Raw genomic sequence first — 27,296 nt, 5'->3', positions numbered from 1 at the left:
GCGGGCAGATGAGATTAAGAAGTCTGCGGGGATAGCGTATAGCCGCAGCCAGCGCAGGACCTGGTTAAGTGGCGAAACATGGGAAAGGCCTATGCCCTGGGCGTAGTCAGGTTGATGATGATTATGATGGGTGATGCTATGAACTAGAATGTTCCAAACCGTTCTCTGGGACAAGATTGCCCGTCTCGTTTTGTTCCACGTAATTTTGTACATCGCCGCTTCACCCACCATGCAGTTCAAAGGCAGGCAAAAGGGCGCATACTCACGCACTCGCAGTGAAAGCAAAATATGTTTTCACTTCATGCGGTAATTATACCTGCTATCGAAACGTACGCAAACTTCGGCGTCTCCTAGCAACCACTGCGAACCGCGCACTACCTGTTGCTATTACTTTGACACATTGCTTCATCTCTACCTTCCCCCTCAGCATCATCAGCACCTTCTCTATCCTCTCTTTCCCACCCTCCCCCCTTTCCTAACGCTGAGTAGCAGGTCAGAAAATTGGTTCAAAGCTTTTCTGCCACAACAAACCTTTCTCCCTCTCGCTCTCGACACAGAGCAATTCTTTCTCTAAATTATACCGGTGACACATTTTTGATTGGGTGAAAAGAAAAAAAAAGGATGGCTTTCGTCTTCGAGTCGTCTTTGGCGAATGCATAAGGGAGTTTTTGTTGCACTTGTCCTTGCCGTTCTGTTCGTCGATAGCATTGGTTTCACTGCAGTCCGCAGTGGTAGACGAAGATTCACTCACCGAAAAGTAATCATCCAGCTGAAAGTACAAGATATAAAGGAAGTCGTTCGCGGCTTCCTAAGAAAGACAGCTCCGCGGGGGAATAAACATTCCTCCCCCGAAACCGAGGATCAAAGGCAGGAAGTTCCGGCAATGCGTCGGCGTTCCGGATAAGCCGCACTGTCAACAAAGCCCTAACTTCAGGCTTAGCAGATCCCAGGGCGAAAGTGAATTAATGGAAAACTCTTTCCGCGGAAGTATCTGATAAGAAAAACGAATTCCCCGAAAATAAGCACGGCGAAAGAACTCTTACATGAGTTTCCGAGGAACCCATCGTTCTCAAAAAGCCGATGAGACTTCTTTATAGCCGGGCCCTGGCGGGTTTCACTTGAAGCCGCAGGCAGCGCAGGGTTCACAGTTAGGGGGTGGGGTGTCACTGCAGCAGTCCCCCCCCCCTACCCCCCTGATCGAGTACGAAATAAATTAAGATTCGCCATGGATGTATAAACGAAAATGAATGGACGACGTACTTCTCACAACGGGCTGCCTTTGGTCCCAGGCTTTCTGGGGGTAATGGTGAACAGTTCTCGGAATGCAAACGTTAGAGGTGTCCCCGGCGACCATTATTGTCAAAAACCTGCATGTCCATAAACCCTGCAGCCTAAGCAATGACGGCAGAGGTTAGAGTGAGTAAGTGTACGGGGCCGACATGGAGCCTCCGTTAGATAATTATAAACCACTATTAGATTACTAGGCCCTGAACTAAAATGTTTATCTTTTGCTCTTACTCGATAATTCCAGACATCTCTGGCACGACACTCGGCATTCAGACTGCTGACAATGCTCTGCTGCAATTACTCTTGGACGGCTAGCAAACGAGTACAAGCGGATTTATGGCGCCTTGCTAACGTATCATGCCTGTGCAATGTGAACACGAAATACGATTACTCTAATCCTGCATGGACGGCAGAAGTTTCTTCGGCGCAGGGAAGAACGCGCAACGTAAGCCTCAGGCAAACTCAATTTGTCGACCCCGGCAAGCAAGCTGACGAGGACCCAGCAAGGGGAAACGGAAACAAGCGTTAACTTGCAACGTTTGCGTTCAAATTACTTAGCAAGCCACCCCCGCCACGGTGGTCTAGTGGTTATGGTGCTCGGGATCGAACGCCGATCGCGGCGGCCGCATTTCGATGGAGGCGAAATGAGGCACGTATAATTATATTTAGGTGCACGTTAAAGAATCGCCGATGCTTCCCATAATTATATCGTGTTTTTTGGAACGTAAAACCCCAACAATTATTATTACCCTTTGTAAGCCATAGCCTTAAAATTATGAACAATTGACTTGTAGTCTAATTCTTTAGCCTGGTACGTCCAACGTAGGGCTAACAAAGGTTTTCTTGTATCATAAAAGAAACCGCGAAGTTTAACGTCCTGAGAGAGGAATAGAAGAAAAGAGAAACAGAGGAGAGGGAAAGATGGACGTTAACCAGACGGGAAAACATGCTAGGTAATACGCGTGCCACACGGGCACAGAAAGGGGCATTAACTTCCTAACGTCTTGCCTTTTAATGTCATTTCAGTGCTGCCAGACAGACAAACGTGATGTCACTTACACGGCCGCTGTGTCACTTATCTTGATCATTCGCTACTGAATGCGTCCGCCAAAGCTCATTCGAATGCGATATGCATACTCTCGACGCCATAGCTTGCGCAGAGCCATACAATTGGAACATTTAATTTATTGAAGCAACATAATTGAAGCATTCCTAGTCGTACGAACTCGCCCAAGCATAGCCTTTAGCCATAAAAACCGTCCTTAGCAAGAGCTAACGAAGCACGGTAGCCTTACGTCGGCATAGTTCCAGTGGCGCGCACATTGAGTCATAGAGGCCACCGTACATGGTGGATAATTCTGGACCGAGTTTGGCCAGCTGGGATTATTTAACGGGCAGAGAATGCAAAGCGTACATATATACACGAGATGCAAAATTCGTGAACACCGGGCGTTGCTGGGGCCTGCGTTTCGACAAGCGGTTTTGTCTTCTTCAAGGCTGAAACGTTGCAGCCAGTCTCAGCATTGAAGAAGACAAGACCGCTTGTCGGAACTTTAGCCCCAGCGAATTTTCCATCTCTTTAAGCTTCCATCTTCTGAATCAAGCTTCCAAGCTCCATCTCAGCAATCACGCTTCCACCTTTCCTTACGAAGTTTTGTTCATTACACCGCCACCTGAAGTGTCTTCAGGAATCGAACCCGTGACGTGTTGCTTAGCGTCGCGACGCCCGTGGCAGCTGAGCAACCGCACCGCATGTATAGCCCTTTCCGGGAGGAACAAAAGAAACGAGAACACGTGGAGGAATACATCGAACGGCGGCCAGCGAAGGAAAGCGGCCACCGGCTTTTCCGCTACGTGCGTAACGGCGAAGCCAGCGAAGAAATCACAAGAGCAAGAAATGGGAGAAACTCGTTACTGCAGCGTCGGCGCCGCTGACGCTCGATGGATGCGGGCAAGTTTCGCCGAGCGGTCGTCCTTGCGTTACACGCCATACACCTCCGCCGCCGCAGCTGCCACCCTTCCTTTCGAGCAGCAACTTGGTTCGTACACACTTCGAGGCCTCCACAGCCGACATCGCCTCGTCGCCGTGAGCCTCACCACCTCTTGCATGTCCACCTCCTCGCCCACCCCGCTGCCCGTTACTCGAGGCTGCTGGCCAGTGGTGACGTCGACGGCGGACTTCCTCGCGAAGACGACGCCCAGCTCGGTATACAAGGCTCGTTGAAGACAGAACGCGGCGCTTTGATAGAAGCTGAGGAGCGGGTTGCCTGTCGACTCGCTCTATAGATATACGAACGAGGCTAAATGTGGGCCTCAATTGAGCCAGGTCCTTTTGTACGCCAGACCGAGAAAGACGAAGCACTATCCCCGTGGGGCATGCGGCTCACGAACCGGTGTGTCTCGACTCTGCGATTCTTGCGGCAGCCGCATGAGGGCAGGATATCGCTCAGCTTATTGATAGTGGCGCTGTTTAAGGCGACCGTTAGTCCGTGCAGATGACCATAAAATCATCATCATCATAAACCTGCACGCGCTCTCTTCGTCCTCTTCTTCCCCTCCTGCTTTGCTCCCAGAACACGAGCGCCGATTGGTCGGGTGTGGGCTGCAATAACTCTAAAGGGCGAGAGAACGAGCACAGAAAGAGAGCGAGAAAGAAAGAGATACACAGAAAGAGAAACAGAGAGAAAGGAAGTGAAGCAAGAGAGGAAGAGATAGAAAGACAGTGAAAGAAAAAGACCGACATAGAGAAAGGATAGAAAGAAACAGACGCAAAATAGAGATAGGGAAAGGAGGGAGAAAGACATAGAAATAGAGAGAGAAAGACAGAAACAAGCAGAAACAAAAAAGAGATAAAAAGAAAGAGAAAGAAAGAGAAAGAGAGGGAAAGAGAAACAAGACAGGCCGCCCAGCTCCGGACTTGGACCTCAAGACTTGGCCCCACTATTTCGAAGCTGCCCTAATTTTTTAACTCGTTTGCTTATATCTTGGGCACCTTGTCATTATGCTGAAGCCAAGAGTGCTACATTGTGTTCCCTTGCATGCTCCACTGAGCCGCCAAGAACATTTAACAAGTTAAAGAAAGGAAGGCGTTGACCCGAAGGTCGCGGATTCGATCCTGGCAACAGCGGTCACATTTCGATGGGGTAGAGCCCCGTGTGCTGTGCTATGTCAGTGCACGTTAAAGAACACCAGATGGTCGAAATTTCGGGAGGCCTCCACTACGGCGTCTTTCATTATCATATCGTAATTCTGGGACGTAAAACCCCAGTTATTATTATTAAGAAAGGAAGCCGTGGAGGAAGGAAGTTGAGAGGGGTTATAAATTGAGATAAGTGATAACAGTATATAGCAGATTACTTCAAGTGCTGCGCGATCATTTTTGTTGGGAGAACATTTCTTTTGGGCAAACGTTTATATTGTAGCGCTCGAACTTTGTGACGTGAACCGTTCGTTTCTTAACTACTGTGTTTGTTCAGAACATTGCAAGAAAAACTATAAATGTCAGTGAATTAAGAAGACGAGCTGGCTTCCGCACATAGGCACAAAACCCTCCTTAAGCAAAGTTATTAAAAAAGGTATCAATATAAAAGGCCGATTTCAATTTCCGGTTTTGTCCACAACATCAAAACTGCAATATACCTCTTACGTACCTCTTACGGAAAGCTAGTGTGAGAGTTATCCTGTGAACACAGTCACCGGTAGTACGATCCGCGACATTCCAGGTGGATGACAGCATCACCTTCCTCGTCACACCTTACTTATTTGTTTATATTGCGATGTTATAGACAAACAAACTTACCGAATGAACGTTGCGCGTACCTTCAACAAGCAAACGGATGATGTCGTGGATACGCCAGCGCCATCCGCGCAATATCCTGAAAACTCTGAACAAGTGTTTACGCAAGACAGAACTAGACGAGAGACTAAATAGTTTTTGGGCATTCAACATTTTGTTTCATCACCACCTTCCTCCTCATCATCACCAACACCTTCTCTCTCCTCTCTTTCTCATCCCCTCCCCTATCCTAACGCGGAGTAGCAGGTCATAAAATTTATTCAGGCCGACCTCTCAGCTTTTCTGTCATAATAAATATATCTCCTGCGTCACTTCTTGACATTTTACCTTATCTTTTTCTTCTCTTCACCACTGTGGTTAAGGGGAAAACTCCTATCGATGAGGCAACCATCCACGAACAGCGTATACAGAAACTGAGGCTGCAGGCGCCCAATACACGCGCGCATACGGTTAGGAAAGCAGAATACATGAAAGCGCCAGCCCGACCTCGGAAGAACAGCAACAACAACACGACTCGGAAGCGCGTGTTCCCGCTGCCACGCCTTCGATCCTGCTTATATTATGCGCGCCCATGAGCATGTATACTCATCGAAACAGCCATTATCTCGTATTTGCAAACGCAGCACGCTCCAACGCCGATAAAGTCAATGCGATGCCTTCTGGGAAGTGTGCGGTACGACTCATCGAACTGCCTACTGTTCTATATGGATTCTTTTTTGTTGTTGTTGAGCCCCTCCCAAGTTTCGGCAATGAGCGGTTCCTCGAGAGTCCGCGGATGTGATGCGCATACAAAAGAAATGCTCGACAGGACGGACGGCATATAGGTTTCATTCCTCCCGTAGTTGTTCATCTATAAAACGTCTATAGGTATACCACACCTATGAGATGTGGTGCCTCTACCGAATTAACTGCTCCCAACAAAAGGTGAAATGAAGACTATCATTTTTGGCAATTTGTATATTTTCCTGTGCATGTGAAGCCATACAAAGCACTTGACTTTCTATATGTACATGTGTACAAGTACACAGGTATACAATGACCAGATACACGTGTACACCTACATCTGTACATTACACGTGTTAAATTACACATGAGTAAATGTACATCTGTACATGTACACGTTTTCACGTACACATGTGTAAATGTGTGCCAGAACTCGTGCTCGAATATTTGTGACTCAAGTGCTCTTTGACTGCAGTTTGTTTGCACATATTGTGTTCTACTGTATGACATATTTTGTGCTCGTTTTATTCCTTTGATATTGGATATTTCGTCTGCCAAGTCGGAAGGAGTAGCCGGTGCCGCCATAAAGGAACTAACCTCTCATATTCATCATTTCGAAAAAGAAAATCCCGTTACTAGTGGAGGCTACGTGGAACAATGAAGAACCAGCGTGTTCTGTGAAATCGTCTTACTGAAAGAGTCCTTCCGAGAACTTATAACTTAGAAATTGGCTTAAGAAAAAACGAGACAATGGGTTAGTTGGTTAAACCTGATAAACTTTATTTGCGCAAAACTACAAAAAAGTACTGGACACAGAGAGAAAAAGACACACACAGAACATGCGCTGATGTTCTGCGAGTCTTTTTCCTGGCTGTGTCCAGAACTTTTTTTGTTGTTCTGCCGCTTAGAAATTGGACCCGTCAGCAGGCCATTTATCAAAGCAAACATCAATAACGACCCGATTCGTCCGTTTTCTATAGTCCCGCTTCAACAACAACAACAAAAAAAAAAATTTGCGACACGCTAACTAGGGCGCGGCGTTAATTTTCCTTCGTTAGTATATTTACCCTGCCAGGCGTCCTATACCGCTCTCTGCCTCACCGTACTATAGCGTATCTTATCCGAACAATTGTTGCCAAGCGCCGATCACCATTCTTTCTTTTGTGTTTAATGCAAGGACACGGTGCACCACTATCTACACATCTCGTTCTGACCCGCTGTTGAACGCAAACGAGGCAGGAACCGTTTATAGCGGCGTTCAGCGTATTTGCATCTACAAATCATACCCCAGGCGTCAGGCATTGTCCACTGTTCGACAGGAATAGCGACGGCTTCGTTCGGGTGATTATGGTGCTCGCGTATAAGTGCACGTATATATACTTTGCCGGCGGGCGCCGACGTGTGACCTTTCGGCGACGCGGCGAACAGTCCTTGAAGGCCGGCGACTGCGAAGGACTGCGTTGCCCCATAGCACTCGGTATTACCAATGTCAAAAAGCGAGAAAACCTATATATAGCCACGTGCACCTACACCTATACAGTTGCTACGCGAGTCTGCCGCTTTCCGAAAAACTGCGCAGAACGTCACAGCTTGAGATTGTATATTACTATTCACGCAGTTGCTTATTCCGGACATAATTTACATAATAGACGCGTGGTTCAGTCCTGCCGAAGCCTCTAAGGCACGTATCCAGTGCATTAGGGATAATTTCAAACAGAAACTGTAGTGTCCAGGATAGTTCCTATCCAGGACAGGACAGGATAGTTTCAAGCGCGAAGTACCTTCTCTTATAGAAATGCACCATGAGTTATCACGACAGATCAACGAAAACACAACACAAACGAAGAGACAAGAGAGCGCTAAAAGTATTAACCACATCAAGCGAAATCGCCTTGATGTTGGCGCTATAGCAAGCGGATTGCACTCGCAAGAAATCACCATCTTATTGGCTATTCGTGTGAGCCGTGTTTCTTTTTTCTTTGATGTGGCCTTTTCCTTGTCCCATCTATATAGTACTGGTCTCGAATACAGTCAAATCAAGCATATGAAAGATGGTAAAAGCTTTGTATTACAAACTCCGTAAATGGTACTGAACCGAAACCTATGGCAGACGTATGTCAAGCTGGGAGTGCCATCTCAAAATTTCAAGCAGTACTCCTCGAACGAAATCTTGCATATGTTCGGTCTTTGCTATGTTCTCGAACGTTCGGTATTGGCTAAAGCGTTTGGCGACAGCTGGCTTCTGGCCAATTGTAGGAGTTTAAACTGAACGTTCGAAAACCAAAAAAACACAGAATGTGTACAGAATTCATCCCCTGTGAACGCCAGCAGCTTTGAGTGGTTCATAAGATGAATTCAGCAGCCGCTGCTGATCGCATAGCAAACATTTTTATTGATTTTGCGATTCACTTTCAATGAACGGCGTTGTTGACTTGTGCCTACCAAGAGATGACGGTTCTAAATTACAGCCTTGGAAGAAAAGAAAGATATGGTGCTTACAAAAAAAAGTGGGGGGGGGGGGGGGGGGCATTCATCAATGTAAGCTCAAGCACGCAATAGCTGAACGACTATAACGCTTGTTCGTGATGCAACCGTATGTATACACGCAGCATTGTCGTGTATATAAGTATCCACTAAGTGTATTCTATGCGTTTACGAGCGTGTTGGGAATTGTTTTTCGTGCGATTCCGAAGGTGTGTTTATTGCCGGAGGCGAGCGAGGCAGCGTTCGACCGTTGCTCGGCGCTCCGCATGGCTTCCCGTCGTGGGAAGCGAGGAATGCTTGTCTGTCGAAAGCGGCATCGGCGTAGCGGAGGAGGGGTGGCCCCCTCCGGGCCACCTCGCGCTTACTCCCTCTATATACCTCTAATACAGTTTTTTCCTCCTCCTAGCGGAGGTGTGCCCGGTGCATAACTGCCTTTGCGTGGATGATGGAGCCATGCATGCGCGTTCCGCCGACCGCTTTTGTTTTCTCCACGGACAGAAACCCGCGTTTATAAAAGCGGCCGGGCGAGTTTTTGGGGCCCAGACGCGATCGCTCTCGCTTTATCGTTCTAGCGGAAAAGCTCGAAGGCTTTGACCCTGTTTCGGCCGCCTCCTGCGGTCGTCGCTGCCCGTTTCCTAGTCCCTCGAGCCGCGTCTAGAACTGACACGAGAGCCACGATTAAAAGCTGTTCCGGGCATTACGTATTCCCGTCGGACATAACTGGGGCACGAGACTGGACTGGACGAGTACTGGAAGCGAAGTTGGCCACGTCATATGCCTAGAAAAACAGAGTCGACCCCACTTCGTTTGCAAGGCGCAAAACACCGACAACACTTCCTTCGACAGCTCCTCCAGAAGACAGCATATAAGTTCTATACGAAAGGTTTGCAGCCGCAAGTTCCATTAGCTGTAGACGCTGCATGTCAGTCGACAGTTCCTGTTTTAAATGTCCCACGTAGCTCGCAATACCAGTGGCATCAAAGTATCAGTTCTCTCCTGAAAATTAACGTCTTGACGTTTCCCGCGTTGAACTTAATGTCACCGAAAGTTACATTGCGTGTTTTGCTCTCTCTCTTTCTTTTTTGTAATTGCGAAGCGACAAGGATGACGACGCAGTTGAAAATTGCTATCTCTGTAAACGGCGCGGTGTGCCTCTGTCTTCAAGTCCTTTAATATTAACATTGACATTCAAGATGTCAGAGCGAATGTCAACGAAAGCTTTTTTTTTTTTCTTTCATTGCCTTCGGTGGATTCAAAGCCACACTAATGGCGAATCAGGAGAAGACTACACGCGATCTCCAGAAACTGCCTTGTGAGTCAGTGTCTTTCTTGGCGAGTCAACTGAAATGTCGTTTAATACTAATGCGACAGCTTCTCATGGAAACAGAACAGCCTGCAGGGCGTTCAGAAAAACGTGACACGTAGGAGACGTGGTATGCCTTCAGTGGCCTGCCAGCTCCCGCAGACGCAAGGCCACGCATGTCACGATTAGTTCCATACATCGAGGCATCTATAGCTGACGCAAGAATGCGCCTTTGTTTTGTTAGTTTTCTACTTGTGGCCCATACCATCTATAGAATACCGGCCGAGAATCGCAAGAAATTTGAAGGAAGCTTTTAATGCTAACTGAAAAAAACAACTCAACTCCTTGGGGTAGAATTCAACGATGAAAATTGGCGAAGCAAAAGAAATAAAACTACGAAATCGTCTAGAAGCAATTATAAATTCTTCAGCGGTCGGGCAATGCGTCCTTGGAACAGCATCTTCGAAAGATGGTCACGACATAAAGTGTTCTTCTCATAAACGGTGCCTCATATCCAATGCAGGGGATTGTCCAAAAAATGGGTGGATTTTCCCACTAGGTCCTACAGGTTAACTGTGCCGGGCTGCTACAGTTAAGTAATATACATATTTGAATTGCAAATGATCAGTAATGAAGTATTCAGAACCGACAAAATTTCGCAAGGCATTCTTTTAGACTCCATGAGAAGTTCCTCAAAAGCGAAGCAAACGTCCCTGTTGTAGTATCCCAAAGCAGAAGCCACAAACGAAAGGACAACCGGTTCTATTAATTCCAGGCCTAGCTTTCATGGAATTGCAAAACTCGCTTTGCACTTTCTTTCCTAACTTCCCTCACTTGCGTTTATGTATTTTGTATTTAAGCCAGTCAGACTCGCTTATATATGAAAACTGACGTGACTAGAAAGACTGTAGTTATTAGCTCATAATCCAACTGCTCTAGAAGCCTACTCCTCCGTAAACTACCTTCTCTCCCTGACCAGATGTGTGTGGGGCCTCCATAACGCTCCTTACCTGACACGGGAAGGCAAGTTTTTCTGCGTCGCTGATACATAGGCAAGGCTTTCGGGCAATGTACTCATAAGCAGATAGGTCCTTGCAGAAATCGGAACTGTGCGTTGTAAGCATTGTCACAGTGGGCTGCTTTACGGAAACACGGACCACTCATGACTGCAGTAGCGTAGCCAGAAATGTTTTTCATTGCGAGGGGGGGGGGGGGGGCGATGTTACGCCATACTGTGAGTATGTTCGTACGTGCGTATGTATAATACACACACAAAATTGAAAAATTTAAAGGGGGTTTGAAACACCCCCCCCCCTTCCTGAACTCGCCACTGCATGACTGTGTTCCTCAACGTGGAACGGCTTGAGTACGAAGGTCATAATTGCGACATCTTCTCAAAGGTCGTCGAAATTTCTGATACTATGATGGCGCACCCTCGCCCATGACGGCATCTACTTTTCAATTGTAGACGTCAAAGTGCGTTACGGGTACAATTCCATTACGAGGTAGCAAAGGGTGCACAGATCAGCCATGCATGCCGTTATCTGTGGACGAGCTGCACGTGTCGGTGATGAACAGCGCAAGGTCAGGAGTTTCAAGTGGCGATATTTTCGTAAGGCATTGGATGGAACAAACGCCGTTTCAGTAGTTCTGACTGTGTCACGATCAGAAGTGCCATGGAATGAATTCCATAAAGTACTTCTAGGAAAGACCATCTAACAAGTTGAACTCACCCGAAATGTTCAAAGGAAGTCCAGTCAACAAGAGCAGGTATCCCACAGGGCACACAAGACACTGCCACAGACGCCGAAGTTTATCACTCTCCATTGTCAGTTTCATTGTCGCCTCTCACGAAACCAGAAGAAACGGACTATCACGCACTCACACACGCGCACATAAAACCACGCAGAAGGAAAAAACAGAATCGAAGAAAAAAAGGAATTGAACACCACCAGTATCCTGGACCCCTGGCTCAGAACCTCAAGATGGCCACCGCACTCTAGGAGTCACGTGCTTCCTCTATGACGTCACACCCAGCCGCGGGTCGGGCCCGGTGAAAGCCGCGCTGCGCCGCTGCCGGTCGTCATTGGAACACCTCGAGCAGCTGCGAACGCACGAGCAACGCAACCCAGTTCCCGCGGCAAGCGACAGCACGGCAAACCACCACACGAGCGACTGAGCTGGCGCCGAACGTTTCGGCGCGAACCGGGCCGCCGCCGACGTCCGTTGGTCTCGAAACAAAAAAAAATTGACAAAGAAACAGGTTGAGTGGCTCGCTGACTACAGTCACGTGACTCCCCCTTCTTTCCCTTTCTACATCCCAACCTAGTCCTCTCTCTCCTCTGCACCCCTCCTCTTCTTTTTGTTATGCCTAGGAGCGTGACGTTACATGGAGGACGCACGACGTTTCGGCTCGTCCCTTTCTGCTCTCCGTCTTCCTCCTCCCACACCTCCGAGCCGCCGCCGTCATGCCATTCCACCGCTGGCGACGACGACCCGTTCGTTCTTGGTTTTTATTGAGACACACGGAATCCATCTCGTTCTTTGCCGAGCTATTTTCCTGATGGGACCCCACCAGGTGTGCTTTACCTTGCTTCGCAGCTGGCGCGGGGCCAGGGGGTCAGCCCCAACACCCCCCCTCCCCGCACTCTTGAAAGGAGTTCGTTTCGAAAAAGGAAGGCTGACTCGGCGCCCGTTTCTTCCGCCTCTGTCTGGAGGGAGCGCGGAGTGGCAACGTCGAGAACCGTTAACCTTTATTGCTTCTTTCTTCGGCGCTTTCATGAAAGGGCGCGAAAATGGCTTATTAAATATTTCCTCGCCTTAGACGGGGAAAAGCGACTGCGCCCCGTCTCCGTGCACATTTAAACCTCGCGAGAAGCTCTTCGCTAAGTGCCTCGCTTTTGGCATCGTTTCAGTGGGAGGGTCGGCCGCGAGTGCTTAGCACTGTTTAATGTGTGTGTGTGTGTGTGTGTGTGTGTGTGTGTGTGTGTGTGTGTGTGTGTGTGTGTGTGTGTGTGTGTGTGTGTGTGTGTGTGTGTGTGTGTGTGTGTGTGTGTGTGTGTGTGTGTGTGTGTGTGTGTGTGTGTGTGTGTGTGTGTGTGTGTGTGTGTGTGTGTGTGTGTGTGTGTGTGTGTGTGTGTGTGTGTGTGTGTGTGTGTGTGTGTGTGTGTGTGTGTGTGTGTGTGTGTGTGTGTGTGTGTGTGTGTGTGTGTGTGTGTGTGTGTGTGTGTGTGTGTGTGTGTGTGTGTGTGTGTGTGTGTGTGTGTGTGTGTGTGTGTGTGTGTGTGTGTGTGTGTGTGTGTGTGTGTGTGTGTGTGTGTGTGTGTGTGTGTGTGTGTGTGTGTGTGTGTGTGTGTGTGTGTGTGTGTGTGTGTGTTATGGTGAGAGATCTACTTCGTGTTCAAACTTATGGTGTAGTTGCACCAACCGATACCAAGCATCGGAAAATGAACGATCGCTTTTCTATCCATGCGTACCCGCTCAGACAAATCCGATAGCGGTTCCTGTATCCTTTTAAAACACTCCTGTGTATAATATAGTCGATCAGGGAAGCCTTATTTCAATTTTTAATTAGCTACCTAAATCGATATTATCGATTCTCACAGTTTGCAGCGTGGACGTCTTTCCATTCCGTTACTCTTTCTCGCGTACTGAGGTTATTTTATCTTAGAAAGTTTATTTGTTAGCTTACTATTACCAGCTTTATAGACGAGCGCTCGTAAAACCAGCTTAAATAATTTGTTCGAACATCTGTCGTCGCGTTAAGCAGGGATGACACTACGCCCTACCTTTGTAGAGCGGTCCTGTCACACCCAAGCTTCCAGTCTTGAGCACGCAGCAGCAAATCTTTGTCCATGGTTTCTTGCGCATTTGCCTGATAGACCCGTAACGTGTTTTATTATTCTATTCTCTTGCCTGAAACAACGACTACTCGAAATAATCTTATGAAAAGCTATAAGTGTACTCCAACACAAGCTCGGATATCTCGCGTACTGGGCGGTAATAGAAAGAAACCTTACCCATGGACCGTTTAAGCGCAGTGACACACAGACGGGAACGAACAGGTACTAAACAAACGCTTGAGCAAGCTTCCACGTTTCTTTAGAGACAGGTGCACATTTTCTAAGTATGCATACCACAGTCATGAATCCGGACGCAAGGATGCCACGCACGCCGATATAACCTTGATAAAAGATTGTGCTTGTTTAAATTGATTGTTTGGCGATGACAAAGGCGGTCACATGCATGGTATTTAAAAGTTATCAGCGCAGACGAACACACGCGAAATGAGAAAAAATACGAAGCTCTTCGTGTGTTGTCTTGCGTCTTTGTTGTTCTGCGCTGTTGTCAACTTTTAAACGCCCAAAGAATTGCTCTCCTTGGTAGTTTTCTATGTTGCACTGAAGTATGTGTTAGCAAGGCTGAATAGAAACGTTCGTCAAGTGAACTGATGGAAAATGTACATGAAAGTGAAAACCGTATTTCAAGGCATCTACTGTACCAAAATTGGCAAGGCGAATTGAACTTAAGATACATATGTTACAGGAATAAAGACGTGGCATTGTTTCGGAATACCTTAGAATTCAATCTTCTCGGCACACTGCTATAGGGTCATGCGCTATGGATTAACAGCATTGAATGTATCACTTTCATTGCGCGTCTCGGCGCTTAACACAACAGCAGGTGAACGACAGCTCGCCACATCGAGTTGATCACTTGACTTCGTTTAGTCGTCACGACTGTACCCCGTTTCATAGGTCTGGTGCAACAATATGTAAGTTAGCGAGACTTGTTGCAGTAGATGCGTTGGCACCAAGCAATAGTTCAATGGTTTTACCACTTCTTTCTTTTCGTTTTTAGACTGAGCAATAAATGAAGATGCTTTGTGCCTTAGAAACAAACAAACCCCGCATTTATACGGTTGTCAATAGCTTGTTCTGGATCGCTTAGCGTCTCTTTGTTTTCGTATCGTGGCCTCCGCGATCAGTTCCGGTAGCGCGCAGCCAGGGCCGATCGTGGAGGCCACGTTTACAATGACGAAGTCCAAGCGTGAGACGCGCGGACTTACACATTTTGCTGACCGAACTTCTCGCATAGCTTCCACAGCGTTGCACCCGATGTATGAAAAGGAGTATACACATTGTAAGCACAGGAACGACGCCCTCGTTGCTTATCTACCGTTCAAGAAACGACGGCCCGGCTGTAAAGATGTTATCTCTTGCGCCTGTTGCCCACTCACAAGTGCAGTATCCTCAACGAAGACGGCCGAGGAAAATAGAACGACTCGCAAGTCGTTGTGACCACGACTCAAAGTGGGCGAGAGATAGGATCTTCCAAATGCATTGTTGAGCCGCTTGAAGATGTTACGTATGCTCCGTCCGCGCATTTTCCAGCCATTGTAGCAAAAATTACATCGAGCCTTTCGCTTAGATGGCACAGGATAGGCACCACATTAAGAAAAGGGAAAGCAGACGTGTCGCTTACCAAAAGCGAATGGGGGCAGCTGGTATTCTGGTTGAACTAAATAATAAACCGAGTTTAACAGGCCACTACTAGAGTTAAATGATAGGTTCCAGAAGAAAAGAAGCGCATTCAAGGACGGAGGCCAAGTCGATTGTGTGATGAAATCAGTATATTTGATGTGTAACATTGGTGTAAGGTGGCGTAAACCATGATTTATTGGCTGTCGCTAAGAGATGCTGTCGTCCTGCAGTGTTTATAAGGTACACTCTTAATCAGGTCCTGGTTGCCTGACTATATTCAGGAAACCTGGTGAAAAATCTCCGATTTCCTGGCTATATCTAGCACTTTAAGAGGGACCTGAGTGAGAGTGACGGCAATTATGATGAGAATAATTGGACCTCACATAATTAAAACAAATGCGGGCAATGCTCTACGCGTTTTGTCATCTATTCGGCAACGGCTCTGACCCGGGTCTACTTTCACGAAAAATTCGGTAGCATGTTATACTCTCTAACACTTGAAGGCGAAAAGCTGCTTCACACTTCATAACGCATTAAGTTATACTCGTATAACTGGGGACCAGATTCTTGCAAGGCATAACGAGCCGCAGTGTGAAATACGTACATTAAATTAACTTCATGTTCCCAGTCGACTGCATGACTTCTCTCCTCCAACCCCCCCCCCCCCCCCCTTCGCCTTAAGCTTTCTCTCGGCCCACCTTTGAGCAAGCGACGAAGTCATGTGATAACGTCATCATATCTCTTCGTGAGCAACTTAATGATGACGTCAGAAATTACGACGAACTGTGACGGCAACAAGCCGTTTCCCTCTTCGCACACCGGTTGCTCGGAGAAAGTCACGAGGGTTTTCGTACCACTTTTTTCACCTGCCATGGTTCGCTCAAGCTCAGCGCTCAAAGAGTCACCTAAGGCCTTAATATTTGCTATATGTAGTGAACATATCGAGCGCCATGGAAGAGTTCACCAGCGTCAATGGTGGCCACATGGTGAATATGAAAGGTTCCATGAATGGAGAAATAAACTAGGGCAGAACTTTACCTCAAGCAGCCAGCATTGTCAAGCGAACTCTCGGTGAACCCATTCTCCTTGCAGTATCGCCTCATCACGTGACCTCTCAGAGACGAGCGTATCGGCCGAGTGAGTACGTTTGCCTGCGCTGACGTAGCTCCACAGGCACGGCAGGCATACTTTGACGAAGCGATCACTTGTTAGACCGATACCCTATCTTTCATCATTCGTTGTGGTGCCACGCTGCTTCCTCATTTTTCATTCCTACATGGAATGTTCTGTCTACCACGGGAGTTTCTAGAGGAGGGAGAGGGGGTCCGGATGTACCAAACCCCCCGACTCCCTTACTCTTAATTTTTGAATGTATAAGCTCAGTATAAGTGTTGATGCCCCCTCAGCTTCAGGTACCAGACTTCCCACAAGCTGACCCCCCACTCGGAAAAATCCTGTATCCGCCCCTATAGTCAACAGCCGACATCGCGCAGTACGTTAAGTGAAGAGACGGCAGCCGTAAAACGGTGCGGCCGTTTTCAGCAACATTTTACTACCCGGTTTAATATCGCGTGCGTTTACGGCCCTCGCGTCTTATGCATCATGCCAGACTGAGAAAAATGCCCTGCAAAAGTCGACAATTGCGGGATGCACTTTTACACGTGCCAGCTCCGGCGGACCGCGGTCATAATTCGGGAACAAATGGCGCTCGCTATTCTACCCTTACCTCCTGAAAGAAACGACTGCGAACCAACTCGGAGACACGAAGCTTTATTGCAGGCGCGTTCATCTCCATTACGGCTCCGCCTCGGGTGCAAATGACCATGCAGCTGTCTTCGCACCAGTGCTTGCGAAGGAAATAAAGGGGAAAAGGCGTAAAAGGAAAAAAAAAGGGTGTAAACGGGAGAAGGCGTAAAACGGGAAAAGGAGCAAATGGGAAAGTGCGTAAATACGCACGGATTGCTCCTCATCCGTACAAAAGTGCTGGCAGGCGACGCCGCTCACTTGTGCAAACAGAGCGCGCGAACAAGGGTACACATTTTCTTGGAAGGCTGACTTTTCCCATAGACACACGCTCATTATATGCACGTGGATGTCATGAAACCTCCCGCCTACTCGTCTTCATTGTTTTCCAAATGTATATATATATATATATATATATATATATATATATATATATAGATCGCGTGTCTCGCGCCTCTGTTCCGTTTCGGAGAATCTGCCCTCGTTCACAGAGTGCGTGATATGGCATTGCATATTCGACGTCGTATGTCCCTTTCGGACAGCAGCGCTTTCTCCCTGCCTCGAAACTGTGTTGAATGTGTGTGGGTGAACCAGGTATTACTGACCGAAATATTCGCTACCGCCAATTAAACCATGGGTTGCGCACGTGTCGTTGGATAGGCGGTTCCAACTGCTGTAAACACAATCCCGCTCGAGCGGTTAGTTTCGCACGCTGTCAGCAGGTGCGTACGTGTTTTGAAGTGCAGCGCTGAACGTAACGGGTTTTCCAAATTCCACGGTTTCGCCAACATAAACAGCCCATCAAGAACGTTGTTAAGAATATTCTGTTGTTGCCCCGCACAAATATGCATGCAAACATGTAATATTTATCAGTCTTAGTAAATACTTAAAATAAAATTGTTTTCGTTTTTCCTTGCGTTAGTCGGCGCTATAACTTCAAAAACCAGTTATCGTGCACCGTACCAAAGTATAAATTGATAAAAAGAAGAAAAGGCGGCCTCTAGTAATTATAGTAGCGTAATGAAATTCAACCAAATTCAATGGCGAAACCGAAATCGAAGCACACATGAGCGCAACAAGCAGACGACCAGAATGACGTCGCTGTTCAAGACAACAATTACAAAGGTGTAGTTCTTCCGCGTTCGTGAACGTATGTACAACATGCGTGCTATAATTGCAAGCGCAGCCCGCACACCCACACACCGAAGTAGTTTGATTGTTGATATAACGACGCTTGCGCATTCTGGGCGTCTCAGAAGAATATGGCAGTTTGACTCTTCCGCATTTCGGTTTCGCCACTGAATTTGATTCAATTTAATTACTTCGCAATTATATTTCTAGAGGCCGCTTTTTCGAAATATCAAAGCTGCAATGGGTTCTTCCCATGAAGGAGTTCAATTCTACCATTTGAGATAACCGCCTAACTCCGCTAATTCAAAAGTGAAATAATTTAACTTTTCTAAACTATTGGTCCAAATGATGTCTTTAGCTATCTTAAGATGCCTGCGGCTACAGAAGAAGCAATTGTGAAGAGATCGAACACGTATCGCATTTCCCTGATTTTTTAGGATTTTGGACACATTGCTTGGAACACTCTGTATATATATATATATATTACAGAAAAATGAGCGGGAGATTCTTAGGAAGCATTTATTTCTTGAGGACAAAATGAGTGGCGCTAAAAAGACGGGGACAAATTGAGGACACTACTGTCGACATACGCTCACTTTGCCCTCACTTTGTCCCCGTATTTTTAGTGCCACACGTTTCAAGATCAAGTAATGAGGCAACCAAGTCAAACAACATACCCTGTTAAATATTTATTTCTAGTTATTCTGAAAGGTAATGCTTTTCTTGACCTTAACGTATATGCTACTAATACTGAAAAACCTCGAGCATGACAGCTCTGCTGTAAAAACAAAACTGGTATTTGAAGTATCGTGAAATAAATCATTTGTTACTACGTTTACAATCCTCAATTACCACTGCGGATTGTAAACCTCAGTGTGTTTACTCTCTTCCATAACTCACCTTGTCTCGCCGTAACTTGCGTAATCCCCGCATTTTCTATGCGCATTCGATATGTAGCTCTCACGCTATACATTACACGTGTTGTAAAACAACAGAACACCTTGCGTTATGATATTGAAGTTTTTTTAACCGTTGTATTAGCTCTTTTAGTATCTGTCCCTGATTAATTTCCGGCGTTTTTTGTTCTTTTTTGCTGCATTCCTTTATCAATGTTTCTTCGGCTGTTATGTTCTTTGTTTAACAAAAGTGAACCTTTGCTAATGCCTAGACCTCTTCAAGGGCCCTTTTCAATATGAATGAATGAATGAATGAATGAATGAATGAATGAATGAATGAATGAATGAATGAATGAATGAATGAATGAATGAAATATTTCAGTATTGCTTCAACACTAAAGAAAGTGAATGCGGACGCACTGATACACTCGAGTCAGTTAGTCTTAATTTTTAACATATTTTTATGGCAGTGTGCTTAACTGGGCTCGTTGGTACATGATTAAGACGAGAGCAAAGAGCGGGACGGAGAAGCACGACAGACACATCAGCGCTTGTGTCTGTCGTTCTTCTCCGTCCCGTGTTTAGCGCTGTTTGCTCTCGTCTATTTTTATGGACTTTAATTTATGGAACGCCGACAGACAGCGATGACACAAAAGGCTTAAGTTAACGAAAACCACTCATAGTGAAAATAAAAAGTGCGCGTGGCAATTTAAACTGGCAGAGTTCACGTTTGCGTACTTAGTATATACTGCTGGGTTAACTAAAAAAACTTAAAAATCTTACAAAAAGAACAAATCGTTATGAGCAGGATGTCTTGTCCATTTTTAAATTTTCTGTTATGTAGAGTGGTCATCTGCACCTCTAGGATCTGTTACAACCTAATTATTATTGCCATTTCCCTTTTTTCCGACTTCCTGAAGACAGCATTACGAGATGAGGTAGCAGAATAATATTTCCTCTGATATGGAAGCTAACTGCGCGAAATGACGAAAAACAGACAGCACCATATATATATATATATATATATATATATATATATATATATATATATATATATATATATATATATATATATATATATATCATAATATGGTTTAGTCTATCCACGCTATATTTGCTATTACTAATAGTCGTTTTGCCCTCGAAATATTAAGACTGCAACATTATGAATTCGACAAAGTTTTTGGCAAAGATTAGAAAATCATATAAAGAACTTCGATAAGTTCGCCTCCGCTCACTAGGATAAATTAATTCTGGGTAAAGTGGCAGAAAAATCGATGCCTTGGTTCTTCTTTTGCTAGATAGCATTACAATAACCGGGCCTAGGAGCAGCTGAATGTACAAACCGAACGTAGCTTTCTGCCTGTAAATGAGCTCCCGAAACATATGAGTGTACAGGGTAATTACTTAGCCTGCAATGTTCTCAAATTGTCAGCTTCACAGCGGTTCGAGCGCAAACCCGCCATTATTTAGCCGGGCATATGGGAGCAGCTTATGAAGGTTCACGTACAAGAACATGGTTTATATCCTTTCAAAGCAAAGAGAAAGAAAAAATGTATCTTGGCTCACGGTTTTTTTTTTCTTTTTTGTATCATACAACGTAGGCTGGTGCACGGTTTCCATTTCCCCGAGGCGCAGTAACATGTCAAGATTTAAAGTTATGCGTTCGTTCAAAATCTATGGCAAAAACTTACAGAAGGCTTAAAAAGAAAATCAACCGCCGAGGAGGGTTATACCAGTTACGCGCAAAAGCTTTCCGCGGCCCTGGTATGTTTATGTCGGCTAAATTAAGCTCGGCATTTCTGCGTGGGCGGAAATTAACTTTGACCGGTAGTTTACAACTATGTGAGAAGGGCATGTACTCAGATGCCCCGGAAGATTCCCGAGAGATAATATTGATTTTATTGGGGCAACAGAAAGCGACAAATGAGAAAGCTCGTTCGCGAGCATGTTTCGGCAGCTGCCGGTGCCTCCAATATCGCGATCCGCGTCCCACCGCTTCTAGTAGCATTAAAATTAAGTTTCCTTCCGGCTCAACGTATTGCAAGGAAATACCTTTTTTTAACCTCATCAGCGTACATGGCGCTGACAGGTTTGACGTCAGGTTTCACGTCTCTAGGCGGCAGTTTGGGTAGCGAGCCGGATAGCCATTACCGGCTGTCTGTCAAGATTGATATTTTCGGGAAGATATCCTTCCTTCGTCGCAGCGCCAACCAGGTGTCACCGTTTCTCGGCCAAGAAGGATATTGACTTTTGTTTTAGGACCTTGTCAGTCTTACTGAGAGCTCTTTGCTCGCGGCTGTCCGCCTAAATTTAAGCAACAGTTTCGAAACTACGCCAACGAGTCGCCTCGCTTCTACGTTGCCATGCCATTAGCGTTGACTTAACGTGATGGAGACGTGCCGGTGACGTGCCATAAGTGACGTGCCGGTGCTTGTTGTCATAGCGGAGCTTTGATCGGTCTTGTGATACTATGGTACGCAGGCGGGCAAGACGGCGAGATTCTTCAGCGATACAGGGAGTTTCGGCTAAAGAACGATCGTCACTATCAGAGAACGAAAAGATAGTGTCGAGGGTATAACGAGGGGGTCGAACATAAAGAAGAAAGAAAGGGCTGTGGCCAGTGGTCTCGTGTTGGGTAGTATTGAAGGCATACGTGATGAACGGTGAGACGTCGTCCCAGTTCTTATGGTTGGACACCACGTACATTGACAACATATTCACCAGTGTCCGGTTTGTTCGTTCGGTAAGGCCATTCGTCTGTGGATGGTAAGGCGTCGAATGTCGAAGTTCTGAGCCACACATATATACGGAGGATTTCCTCGACAACGTCTGCCGTAAACTGACGTCCGCGGTCAATATGATGAAAGCTCGTCTTGTTAGGTGGCACGCTGCTAATGAAAGAATTACCGAGGTACCTTATGCATCTTAAGGCGGCTTCAAGGCCAAAGCGTGTATGGCTTTGTATAGACGTGCATGGAAAGTATCATTAAACATGTGCACAAAAAAATACCTGTTGCATTTCTTCGTTCAATTTCATACCTTCTTGCGTATCCTGCTATGCACATTCACGAGAACGCCGCGAAGACCAAGTGAACGCGCAGCTCGCGTTCCTCGAGCCAGGCTTGAGATGTCACGTGGTATATCTTGTACCGTTCCGTTAACATGCCGGATTTTTCGTCGGAGGAGGCGTGTAAGGCTTGCGCATTAAGATTACGCTCATTTACCAAGTGAAAACGATTAGCTGACGCAACGCCTCCTCAATTTTGTTTTGACAAAACGCCAGGCCTGCGCGGAACACGCATCACAGTCGCAGCGAAAGCTGGAAGAGCGGCCTTTCTAGAGCCCGTTGTAAACTCTCTCGGGCAACTAATACAAGTACACATGCAAGGTATCCACTACGCCATAAATCATAATCTTTGTAAAGTGGGGAAGCACCCACTATGCCATTATTTGTCATTCTGCGGAGAAGCGATGTACCCGCTACAACTGTACGGCATTATGTGTACTTTGTTGATGCTGTGGCTGATGACGATGAATTATGGCTGAGCACTTTGTAGTGGATGGGAAGCTTTAAACCACACACTCGTTGCGAAAATCGCATTGTGTAACGCATGGTTGTTATTTTACTCTTCCGCCGCGCTATATTACATATGCTAACGCGATTCCTTACCCGAGATGACACCTGTATAAGGGTCTTTTTGCAAATGAGTTTCCAGCACCGACGTGGCTCTATGGTAGAATACTCTTCAAAATTGGCTAGCGCGAAAATCGACAAGGACTAAGAAGGAACACTGATGTACAGGACAGGCGCTACTCGCAACATCAGTGTTCCTTCTTAGTCCTTGTCGATTTTCGCGCTAGCCAATTTTGAAGATTATGAACCAACTAGCCCAACAACGTATACTCTTAAGGTAGAATACTCGACTGCCACGCAGAGGGCCCGGATTCGAATCACATTCGATCCTGGATATTTTTTTCTCATTTTGCACGATAGCGGTTACGGACACCGGCGGCGGTGGCGGACAACTACGGCACCAAATATGGCTGTTGTGATCCCATAACAGACTTCGATGAAAAGAATAGAGGAGGCGCTGCTTGACGCTTCGGAATCCGTAGGAGTGTCTTGTGTTAACAATGCAGCATACATGTTGCCGCTCATTTCGGGTCAGCAGAACCGTGGGCCATCGCGGCGACCAGTAAGATATCGTGGACTTTCTTTATGATGCCGCTGGTACCATAGAGTTTCTTACAATACTTAGCCTACTAGAGGGAACTCTGGCGCCGCGATCGTTCAGCCACCATGATAATTATGGGCAGTACACGTATATTTGCCTAATATTCGTGCTTGCGGCTTGGAAAGCACTTGTGGCTGTTTATTTTTCTGTTTTGGCTTTTGTTTCGAATAATAGAATGGATCGCTGTACACTTCGTGAGCCGATTTTGAATTGGTGAGACTAAAAAGGTCGAGGTAGTGAAGTGGAACTGCTGAAAGTTTGCTGAACTTCGTCTTACGACAAAGCGGCTGCAGGCCACACGGAGCCAAACGGAACCGAAAGAACGAAGCTTAGACAAATCAGCGCACTACCCATAATTCCCATGCTGGCTGAAGCTCCATGCGTTGCAGCTCCCGTAGACAGTGGCGCCAGTTTTCCCTCTAGTGTATTATTGGGAAACTATGCCCGGTACCACATTTTTCATCTCTGCTTGCTTGCCCAAGACAGGTGTGGTGTCACGTAAAGGTGTGAATTTGAATTTTCAATTTAACGGTCTGCAGAGACGCGTGACCATGCTAATGCCCGCGCATGCGTGATGTACGCCCTCAACCTTTGAAAATTTTAAACTTTATTCATTCCAACGTTCAATCATTTGGGATGCTGAAGGCCAGGGCCAAAAAGCCTCTTCACGGGCTTGAATAGGATCACGACACCGTACAAAATGGCAGGGATAGGCAAACGTACAGGGCAATAAAACAATAAAACAACGTACGGAGCGAAAACCTATTATTCAGACACCACCTGGTCTCGCCAACACAATGACGTGTGATAGGGGGTCGCGGTAAGTTATATATAAATGAAACCTTATTTCGCATGCAGGAGAACTTGCCACGTGCCTTCTTTCTCTTCTTTCTTACCACGCGAGATACCTTTTTTATCACTGTTGCTAGATTAGAAAAATTCGGAAGATCTCCCGTACCTTGGGAATCGATGTCATGCGAAGCATGCGCAGGAAGGTGACCATGTCGCAATTTTTCATATTGAACGAAACGTTACGGAATGATGCTAGAGAAATGGGCAAATGGTATACGCACATACATATTTTGAAGAGTCGCCCATGTATTACATAACCAGTTCTTTACAGTTCCTTAACGATGCCAACAAGCCTAAGGCATCGCAAAAGAAAGCGACGGGAGCGTCAGCTTGCGGACGATCGCATTGACCCACCAAAAATTTGACTATCTTAGTGTTATGCGCGTGGTAAGAATGGCACCGTGCGTGCAGAAGAGCAAAACCATTCCCTGGGCTCTGGTGCAGTGTGTTGCTATTTATTTTTCGTATAGTAAAATTATAACGACAAGAAGCATGAAAAGCAGGTGTTAACACAACACGAGCACCGACACTATGAAGCACATGCAGCTGTCGCATTATCGCTGATTCACTGAAACACACGTAATAATTTATTGCTCGTATCGAATCGCAAGAGACGCCTTAATTCCTACTGTACCTTATGTATAAGTAACAACAAGAGGACCCGCTGCAGCTTTCAACTGCGGGGCCTCGTTCTGTAAAATTTTATGTATGCATATTATAAGCCAGGGGTGAAGCCAGAAATGTTTTCGGAGCGGGGGGGGGGGGTGTTACTTTATGTACGTTGGTGTGCTTGTATTTCAGTAAAACTTGTTGTCGGGCGAGATGGTGCATGATATACTGAAGGATAAGAAAACGCAGCTACAATAGACAAAGACGAGGAGACTGCATGGACAAGTGTGTTTGTATGTGTGCCTGTATATATAACATGCTAAGTTGAAAATTTTCGGAGGCGGGGAAAGTTGAACCCCCCCCCCAACCCCCCTTGCTCTCATGTACGTATTGGCCGCGAGATCGAGCGGAGTCGCCGCCTAGCGGCTTCTGGCTGAACCGCGCCTAGTGTGGATTACTCTGTGCGTCGTCTGCTAGCCCCGTTGTGTTTGCATGTGCGCGTACGTCATGCAGATCCTCAAAAGGCGGTTTGTTCCGTTGCGTTAGTGCAACTTTAACCGCTCGTACGTATGCCTAACACGATGTAAAGAAGCATTTGGCCTTGATCTGCTGTATATGTACTGTAATAACATCAGAGAGTGCACTAGTCGAGAGTGCTGTGTGTGGTCATCGTACCCTCCGTTCACGAGGGTCATATCAGTGTAGGTGCCGCTCTGTGGTTCAAGTGCATTGCAAAGTGCACTTGGCGTTGCCCTAAAGATGAGAAGTATTAAATCTCATCTGAATGTAGCCTTTGAGCGGCACGGTGGTAAAAAAAAAAGGTTCGCATGTACTTGAGCGTTGTGGTTAGGTGTTGTTTATACGTTACGCGACGAGCTTTAGTTGTGTACGGTCCTGGTCTCACTAGAGAGAACTATTTCTGTTAAGTCACGTCTGACACTTCGGTGCTTAAATTGTCCCCTAAAAAGAACAGAAAATGAAATGACACGGAAATCGCAAAACTGAGTTGCCTTGCGCAATTTTAACTTGTGGCGAAATTTATACAAAAACACCCGTGTACTTAGATTAAGGCGCGCGTTAAAGAGCGCCGATGGTCAAAATTAATCCAAACGGCGTAGTTTACATTTATGTCGTAGTAATTTCACGCGAAGCCACATCTTTTTTTCTTTACATTATCTTGAGCGTTTGTGTTGCGTTGTTTAGATTGACAGAAGGCAGCGGACATTAGTCGTATGAAAAAGCGTACTTCGATCCCGTGAAATAACCGGACCTTTGTTCCATTACTGTCGTGAAAGTAATCAATCGAAGAAATTTCCGTGTTGTACAGTTACCTTTGTGTACTGTTACTGGAATAAAAACAAGCGTGTGCGTGTTAAACGTCTCCGTAGCGCTAAAGCGCTGTCAGCCACGTAGCTTTCCTCAGTAAACCGAGAAACTGTCCTACATTTCATGGAGAACTGAATAAGAAATGCGAATGAATATTTGAGCACGCAGTGCACAAAGTGCTTTTTCAACTCATCGTGCAGGAATACGGGCTTTCTTTTTGTTGAGGGGCATCCAAATGAACAAGAAGTAAATAGTTAGTTTTGTCGCGCGATACAGCAGTGCGTAGTAGGTGGAACACAAGCTAAACATGTACAAATAAAACAACAAGAAAACGTCACCCATTGCGAGAACGCCGACTGTCGCCGAAGGCGAGCAACCCGTTCGTTGGCAGAATGCGCTTCTCTCACAAGTAATTGTAACGTTCGGCGCGCTTCGTGCATTAATTCGGGAACAAAGAGCGCACATATTACCACAAAGCTGCAGTCAACGCATTTTGTTTGCCGGAAATCGGGTCACATCGCTCACAACGAAGCGGTGTTGCGCACGTTTGTATATGCGCCGACAACCGCCTATCCACACTAGCGCGGCGACGGCGCTGCCACCTGTAGCCCGATCTCGCGGCGAATAGGTATGAGCTTCAAAGTGAGAAGTTCTTCTCAAGCAAGACATCCTATAAATGCGAAGGCGTATTTATCACTTAGTGTAACCTTCACAATGTTAATGTTGTAACAGCAGTGTTTTAGCTTTTAGTGGAGGCAAAGTGCAGCAATTGTTCGCAAGCCAATGGTGCAAACGTAAACTCACGAACAATAAACGATAAACAAAGACAAAATAATGACAGCGTTCTCACAATAATCAAGTCGACCTCTCAAAACGTCATCCGGTTTGTCTAGAGCAGTTCAACGTGAGTCAAATTAACAAGAAGTGTGCTACTCTCAATGCTCTGGCATGGTATGACGCCCTTTCAAAGTATTACGCACAGTATAGTATATTCGAAACAAAAAAGTGACGCCGACCAGTCCAAACAAAACGTTTATGTCATTTCGGCTTCCAGCACCGAAGCCTTGTTCATAATTAATGCACCACCAGAAATGGTTCGTTTAAATGGGTTTGAGCAATCGTTGCAAAGAGCGTGCGTATATTGGGTTTTGATTTCCGTCATTATGATTAACTGAGTTAGGAATGCTCTGCATGATAAGCGATTCCACATGTAGCCGAGATAGTATCATTTTTTTCTGTTGCGAAGATTATTGCTTTGTCCCACTCAATCTCGTGGTCATTCATGACGGCGTGTTTGGCCACAGCGTCTCTCTTTATTTGTTTCGAATGTACCCTACCGGCCAGATGGGATTCTGTCATGATCTCGAATACAGTATAATCTAGTATATCAGTATGACATGGTATAGTATAATATAGCATTACGCG

The 27,296-nt window shown here is 46.1% G+C and overlaps 1 protein-coding gene across 2 annotated transcripts in view; it reads right to left on the bottom strand.

Annotated features, from left to right (window-relative positions):
• The window catches only part of LOC119406988 (CUB and sushi domain-containing protein 3), a 230,183-nt gene extending 218,392 nt beyond the window's left edge, over positions 1–11,791 (bottom strand). For both annotated transcript variants that reach the window (XM_037673808.2, XM_037673809.2), the window contains exon 1: positions 11,327–11,791. In XM_037673808.2, the coding sequence (XP_037529736.1) occupies positions 11,327–11,432 (106 nt within the window). In that variant the 5' untranslated portion in view covers positions 11,433–11,791. The remainder of the gene's footprint in view (positions 1–11,326) is intronic.
• Positions 11,792–27,296: the final 15,505 nt, after the last annotated feature.

The sequence above is a fragment of the Rhipicephalus sanguineus genome, chromosome 10 (assembly GCF_013339695.2).
Source record: "Rhipicephalus sanguineus isolate Rsan-2018 chromosome 10, BIME_Rsan_1.4, whole genome shotgun sequence".
NCBI lineage: Eukaryota > Metazoa > Arthropoda > Arachnida > Ixodida > Ixodidae > Rhipicephalus > Rhipicephalus sanguineus.
The sequence above is the reverse complement of the archived record's forward strand: the minus strand, read 5'-3'. Positions and strand labels throughout refer to the sequence as shown.